This window comes from Mandrillus leucophaeus, unplaced genomic scaffold (genome assembly GCF_000951045.1).
Source record: "Mandrillus leucophaeus isolate KB7577 unplaced genomic scaffold, Mleu.le_1.0 Scaffold461, whole genome shotgun sequence".
NCBI classification, from domain to species: Eukaryota; Metazoa; Chordata; class Mammalia; order Primates; family Cercopithecidae; genus Mandrillus; species Mandrillus leucophaeus.
In genome coordinates this window covers 2,260,165-2,267,530 of record NW_012104932.1, presented here as the reverse complement: position 1 = coordinate 2,267,530, position 7,366 = coordinate 2,260,165, and the positions used below count along the sequence as shown (strand labels likewise).

Below are 7,366 nucleotides of genomic sequence, written 5' to 3'. Positions count from 1 at the left end.
GGTGAAATCTCATCTCTACTAAAAATAGAAAATAAGCGGGGCGTGGTGGCACACACCTGTAATCCCAGCTACTCCACAGGCTGAGATGGACAATAGCTTGATCTCGGGAGGCGGAGGTTGCAGTGAGCCAAGATGACGCCACTGCACACCAGTCTGGGCCACAGAGCAAGACTTGTCTCAAAACAAAACAAACAGGCAAAAATGAGTGAAAATATTAAAATCAGGGCAGGCACTGTTACTCACGCCTGTAATCCCAGCACTTTGGGGGTGCCGAGGCAGGCGTATCACCTGAGGTCAAGAGTTCGAGACCAGCCTGGCCAACATAGTGAAACCCCATCTCTACTAAAAATATAAAAATTAATGGGGCATGGTGGCACATGCCTGTAGTCCCAGCTACTTGGGAGGCTGAGGCAGGAGAATTGCTTGAGCCTGGGAGGCGGAGGTTGCATTGAGCCGAGATTGCACCATTGCACTCCAGTGACAGAACGAGACTCCCTCCGTCTCAAAAAAAACAAAAAACAAAAAAAAAGAAAAATATCAAAATGGTTTAGCAAATCAAAAACAGGTAAAAACTCTACTCTTCTGGAATAACCAAATAGTTCAGATTTCGATAATTAATATTTGATTAATGTTATTTATAAATTGTACACAAGTATTGGGGATGAGCAAATGGGCAAATGGGAAACTTGAGAAATGGAAAATTAGCCACTTTTGTATACCTTTTAGTTTTGAGCCGTGGGACATTATTGCTTATTCAAAACTTAAATATTAATAAAATTGTAAGTATCTACAGTGATATAAGCTAATGATTTGTTAATCTTTAATAAATACCTCCTTTGGAGTAGGCTCACTGAATTTTGAGAGATCTTGGTCTGGTGAGTTAATATATGCCATTTTAAGGATCCTGGATGAGAGTGCACCTTTGTTTTTAAGGTTTTTCTATATTCATCTGTTGGTGAAGGGATTTATATACTTGGTGATAGGCTGGGAACAAATATCACTAAGGCATAGAGCTTTTACATAATTACTTATTTAGTTATGGAAAATTTAGAAACAGAGAATTTAGGAATTTATATCAGGAAGTTTAAATATTTTGTTTTTTAAATTTTTTAATGAATGCTCTGGTGCTCTACATTTTTGTCTGTATAGACAGACATACAAGATATATTATTTATATTCTAGAAATAGTCTATGTATTAAAAACAGTAGGCCAGTCACAGTGGCTCACACCTGTAATCCCAGCACTTTGGGAGGCTGAGGTGCGTGGATTACTTGAGCTCAGGAGTTCAAGACCAGCCTGGGCAACATGGAGAAACCCCACCTCCACCAAAAGTACAAATATTAGCTAGGCATCGGGGCATGTGCCTGTAGTCCCAGCTATCCCAGAGGCTGAGATGGGAGCATTGTTTGAGCCCAGGAGGTTGAGGCTGCAGTGAGCAGTGATCGTGCCCCAGCACTCTGCGGGCGACAGAGTGAGACCCTGTCTCAAAAAACAAAAAATAAGTTTAAAAACCTAGTAAATTCTTACATATTAAACTATAAAATACATCAACATGAACAACTTTATCTCTTTTGATATAGTTTCACAGGTGTCGCTTTAATGGTAATATTCCTAAGTATTCACATATTCCTAATTAATTCACATTAATTATTAACACAGCTGGGTGTGGTAGCTCACACCCAAAGTAATCCCAGCACTTTCGGAGGCCGATGTGGGTAGATCACCTGAGGTCAGGAGTTCGAGACCAACCTGGCCAACATGGCGAAACCCTGTCTCTACTAAAAAAAAGCCAGGCGTGGTGTCACGTGCCTATAATCCTAGCTATTCAGGAGGCTGAGGCAGGAGAATTCCTTGAACCTGGGAGGCGGAGGTTGTAGTGAGCTAAGATCGCACCATTGCACTCAAGCCTGGGCCACAAGAGTGAAACTCCGTCTAAAAAAAAATTATTCACATGAAATTAGAATTAGACAAGGTAAATTATTCCACACAATTCAGGGAAATAAACTTGCGCAAAATTTCACTCTACAATTTCAGCAATTAGACAGCAGTAATTTACAACTCTAGTAATTTTTAAACCATGGGGAAACATTTTGCCTGGAAATACTAGCAATTTGGAGAATTTATTTATAGGTAATAACTTTTTACCTTATAAATTAAAATTATTTGCTAATGTAGAGACAAAAAGAGGAATTCAAAATAATTCTGTGAATGTAATTATATTTCTTATATGAAATCTAAGAGTAAAAGCTAGTCAACAGAACCCTCCAATTGAGAACAGGAAAGAGAGCTAAGTAGAAATGGAGAGCACATACAGGAAGAAAATGGTTCATTTATTTGTCCTATAAAGATGACCCCTCTCCCACCCAAAAAAAAAGAAAGAAAGAAATACAGAGATAAATGAGGCATAGTTTCTTCCTCTTGGAGTTTCAAAGTTGTAGGAGAGGCAGACAGGAAAACACCATATTGTAATACAACATAGTGGGGTGCTAGCATAGATGTAAAGCGCTGTAGAGCACGACAGAGATGGCTCAATCTTTAGAGTATTGGAAGGCTTCTCACAGGATGGAATGTTGAACAGGGCCCTCAAAGATGAAGAGAATGTTCGCGTGCAAGTCTCTGTGTGGTCATGTTTTCAGTTCAGTATGTACCTAAGAGTGAAATTGCTGGATTGAATACTGAGTTTATATTTGACTTTCAAAGAAACTGCCAAATTGTTTTTCAAAGTAGCTGTACCATTTTACATGTCTGCCAGCAGTATATGAGGTTTTCTGTTTGTTCACAACATTTGTTATCTTTTTGATTATAGCCATTCTAGTGGGTGTGAAGTAGTATCCCACTGTGGTTTTATTTCCCTAATTACTAATAATGTTGATCATCTTTTTAAGTACTTATTAGCCTTTCATATCTCTTCTTTGGTGAAATGTTTATGCAGATCATTTACCCACCTTTAAATTAGGTTGTGTTTTTTTATTGAGTTGTAAGAGATACAAAAGACCACCTACAGGAAGTACGTTAATCGTTGCCTGGGGCTGGAGGTGGGAATGGGAATTAACTGTAAATGGACATAAGGATCTTACTGAGGGGATAAAAATGTTCTAAAACTGGATTGTGGTGATGATTGCACAACTGGGTAAATTTACTAAAGATAATTGAAGTGTATACATAAAACACATGAATTTTGAAGTCATTTTAAAGCAAAGATGATGAGAATTTCCTGAAAGATAGGAAAGAGTATTGTAGGAGGAAAGAACTATATGTGCAGAGGCCCAGAGGTATACATACAGTGTTGTTAAGGAAAGAAAAAAAGTGGGGCTGAAAAGAGAAAAACTTTTTCCCTTGAGGAGTGGCAAGGGATGGAGCCAATAAAGTGAGTCAAGGCGTCATTCTGAAGGTCTTACCATGCTGAGGAGGTGGGACTTGATCCTGTAGGCAGGGGAATGTCTCAGCAAAGCTGGCCTTCTTTTGAGTGTCTGTTCTAAATATGAACAATCAATTTATACACAAAGCATTTTTTTTGGTGGTTTCATTTATTTTCTTTTTTTAAATAGGGAAAAATTGAAACTAGTGTCACTTTCTTCATTAATTATAAAGGTAAACATTGGAGAACTGATGGCATCAGCAATGTATCCTACAAACCAAAGGAAAGACTTGTAACATTCAGCCTGGACACCTTTGGCCCTGTTACCTTGATTCAAGATGCTCATATTAACATGCCGTACCAGTCATGGGAACTAAGACCACTTGATGTAAACAAAGTACTTTTAACTGTGACTACAGTATTTACTGAGATTCAGATACAAATTAAGGTGAGTTACTATTATAGTTGTTATATACTGTCATATCACAGGTAAACCATTTTAATGGAATACTAGTTTGTCAAAAGCAATCAATGGCTGCTGATTTATATATTGAAATATGTGTCTTATAATCATTTATATAATGAAATATGTGACTTATTGAAATATGTGTCTTATAATTTATACATTGAAATGTGTCTTCAATTTATATATTGAAATATGTGTCTTCTAGCATCTAGTGTAGTCCTAGAATATAGTAGATACTTAGTAAACATTTATGATATATGAAGACACAAAGTAACTTCTAATCATGAAAAAATGTACCTTGAGCTATATTTCTAAATGAAATATTAGTAGAATAATTAAATAGGCAATAAACATGTAAATAGCAAGGCTCAAACTTAAATTTGTACCTTAAAGTTACTAGGGATAGATCTACTGATGAACCAACAACCCTGGCTGCAGTATGAATTTCAGAGTTTTTTGATCCACCCTAAAGGGGCTACCTGATCTTTGTCATCCAGCCATTTGAAATCCTTTTTGAGATTGGTTTCTCTCTCAATGATCCCCTATTGCTCATCAGTCAGAAATTATGTAGCCTGAGCTGGGGGCGGTGGCTCATGCCTGGAATCCCCACACTTTGGGAGGCCAAGGTAGGTGATCACCTGAGGTCAGCAGTTCGAGACCAGCCTGGCCAACATGGTGAAGCCCTGTCTGTACTAAAAATACAAAAATTATCCAGGCATGGTGGCATGCACCTGTGATGCCATCTACTCGGGAGGCTCAGGCAGGAGAATTGCTTGAACCTGGGAGGCGGAGGTTGCTGTGAGCTGAGATCGCACCGCTGCACTCCAGCCTGGGCAACAGAGTGAAACTCTGTCTCAAAAAAAAAAGAAAGAGAGAGAGAGAAAGAAAAAAAAAAGGAAAGAGAAAGAAAGAAAAGAGAAAAGGAAGGAAGGTAGGAAGGAAGGACAAGGAAGGAAGGAAGAAAAGAAGAGAGAGGGAGAAAGAAAGAGAAAAAGAAAGAAAGAAAAAAGAAAGAAAAGAAAAAAGAAAAGAAAAAGAAAAGAAATTACATAGCCTGAAATGTATGGAGACAAAAGTAGATTAGCCATTGCCTGGGACTGAGGGTGGGTGGGGATTAACTGTAAATGAGCATGAGGGATCTTATTGGGAGGGATGAAAATGATCTAAAATGGATTTATGGTGATAGTTGTACCACTCTGTAAAGTTACTAAAAATCATTGAATTATAACTTGAAATAGGTGAATTTTATGATATGTAAAATATATCTTAATAAGTTGTTTTTAAAAACAGAGATAACCTAGAATTCATTATGAATACAGAAAGCCTAGAATATTATTAAACTTTGCTTTTAAAACTAGATGAGGGCTGGGTGCGGTGGCTCATGCCTGTAATCCCAGCACTTTGGGAGGCTGAAGTGGGTGGATCATGAGGTCAGGAGTTCGAGACCAGCCTGGCCAATGTGGTGAAACCCCATCTCTACTAATAATACAAAAATTAGCTTGGCATGTTGGCACGCGCCTGTAGTCCCAGCTACTCGGGAGGCTGAGGCAGAAGAATCACTTGAACCCGGGAGGCGGAGGTTGCAGTGAGCCAAGATTGTGCCACTGCACTCCAGCCTGGGTGACAAAGCAAGACTCCGTCTCAGAAACAACAACAACAACAGCAACAACAAAAAACTAGATGAGATGGGAAATGGAATGCCTTAGAATCATTAGTGTGCAAGTGCCCTTAAAATGCTTCTGGTCTACCCTCCTGTTGTATATATAGAGAAACTAAGGCCCATAGAGATTAGGGGTTACATGACCTTTCTGAGATTGTGTAAGGGGATTGTATTGCTGGAGCCTCCTTTCAGGCTTCCCTGCACCATTCCAGCAGCCCTGACGACACTTGTGCAAAGGTTCTTCCTCTAGACTCATGGAAAAATAACAAGCATCTTCACAAAGTTCACTTATTAATATGATGATCGAAACACCCAAGACTGCTCAGTGTGCATTTTCAGGTTAGTAGATCTGTGCTGTCTAATGCGGTAGCGACCAGCCATATGTAGCTACTGCATGTGACTAGTCCAAGTTAGCACATGCTCTAACTGTAAAATAAACACAAATTTTGCACACTTGGTATGAAGAAAAGAATGCAAACTCTCATTAATAACTTCTATACTGATTACATATTGAAATATTTTAGATATAGTGGGTTAAATGAAATATATTATTAACATTAAAAAAATGAGATGTGAATTCTACACACCTTCAAACTGTCACTTTGCGAGACTTTAAAACTGGATAATATTGCCTGATTATGTTAACTTTTATGAGTGTGAAAAGAATGATCCCTAAAAGTAGAATCATAATTGTTACCTAATAACTGTTTTAATTCAATGTGAACATGTGCATATTCTTATAACTTATAAAATAGGAGGCTTGAGAGATGCTGTAGCCCATTCCTTTGATTGTTCTGATGAAGCCCAAAGAGTTGGTCAACTGCTTAAGGTAACATGGGGACTTTGTGTCAGAGCATTCAGATGAGGCCTAAGATATACTTGCCCTGCATTCTTTCTAGTATAGGGGGATAGATGATTTTTAAAAATGTATAAAGCATCTAAAGGCTGCACCTGGAGTGATATTGAAGTAATGGTTTCTTTAACCTACATAAAACCTTCTTTTTTCTTAAACTAGGAAAACCTCTGCATGTTATCTTCAGTCAAACTGAAAGACAAGAAACACATCTCTATTTTGGAAGGGACATGGATGACTCCTATTCCTTTCATTATTGCTTTGAAAGAAGCTGGACTGAATATTTTTCCTACTAGATACTCTCATTTTTATGTTGTTATCAACAATAAGGCAAGAATGAATCTTTCCAAATTTAATGTGGTAGGCATTTAAAATGTTAGCAATTACTAAATGTTATATAATTTAATATTATATACACTGTGTTTTATATGTTCATTTATACAGTACTATAGTTAGAAAGAAATAAGTGAAAAGACCAGAAATCCAGGGTTCTCTCAAGTTTAATAATTTTCCCTAAGTAAGCCCGTAGTACGATCTTCATATTGACAAACGGAGCATATCCGCAGATGGTCAGTTTAGTGAAAAGGTAGTTTAAGCAATTCTCATTTTGTATACTTTGTTTTTGCATTACTGGATATTATATAAGATTTCTTAAAATAGTAAATAACTCTGCACTTTCCCAAACATGGTAAGTTAGGCAGAATTAAGAATACAAGGACCACCAATGTACAAAACCCACTTCCTTTGGTTTCTTGGCAGAGCCTCCTTGTCTATGTACTGTTTCATGTTCCTCATAAGGCTTTAGTTCAGTAAGATCCTTCCAGGTTAAACTGTGAGCTTCTTGAGGGTGGGGGTCATTTCTTAATCAACGTTGATTCTTCTAGCATCTAGCGTAGTCCTAGAGTATAGTAGATACTTAGTAAACATTTATGATATATGAAGACACAAAGTAACTTCTAATCATGAAAAGTGAATTTGTAGGCAGAAGAGTTCTATACTCAAGAACATTTATGAATGTATCAGAAAAT

General features: G+C 37.6%; 1 protein-coding gene across 4 annotated transcripts in view; it reads left to right on the top strand.

Moving 5' to 3' along the window:
- Positions 1 to 7,366, top strand: part of CASC1 (cancer susceptibility candidate 1) — a 101,874-nt gene that overhangs the window by 90,403 nt on the left and 4,105 nt on the right. For all 4 annotated transcript variants that reach the window (XM_011994789.1, XM_011994790.1, XM_011994791.1 and 1 more), the window contains 2 exons: positions 3,593 to 3,807; positions 6,501 to 6,668. In XM_011994789.1, coding sequence (XP_011850179.1) covers positions 3,593 to 3,807; positions 6,501 to 6,668 — 383 coding nt within the window. The remainder of the gene's footprint in view (positions 1 to 3,592; positions 3,808 to 6,500; positions 6,669 to 7,366) is intronic.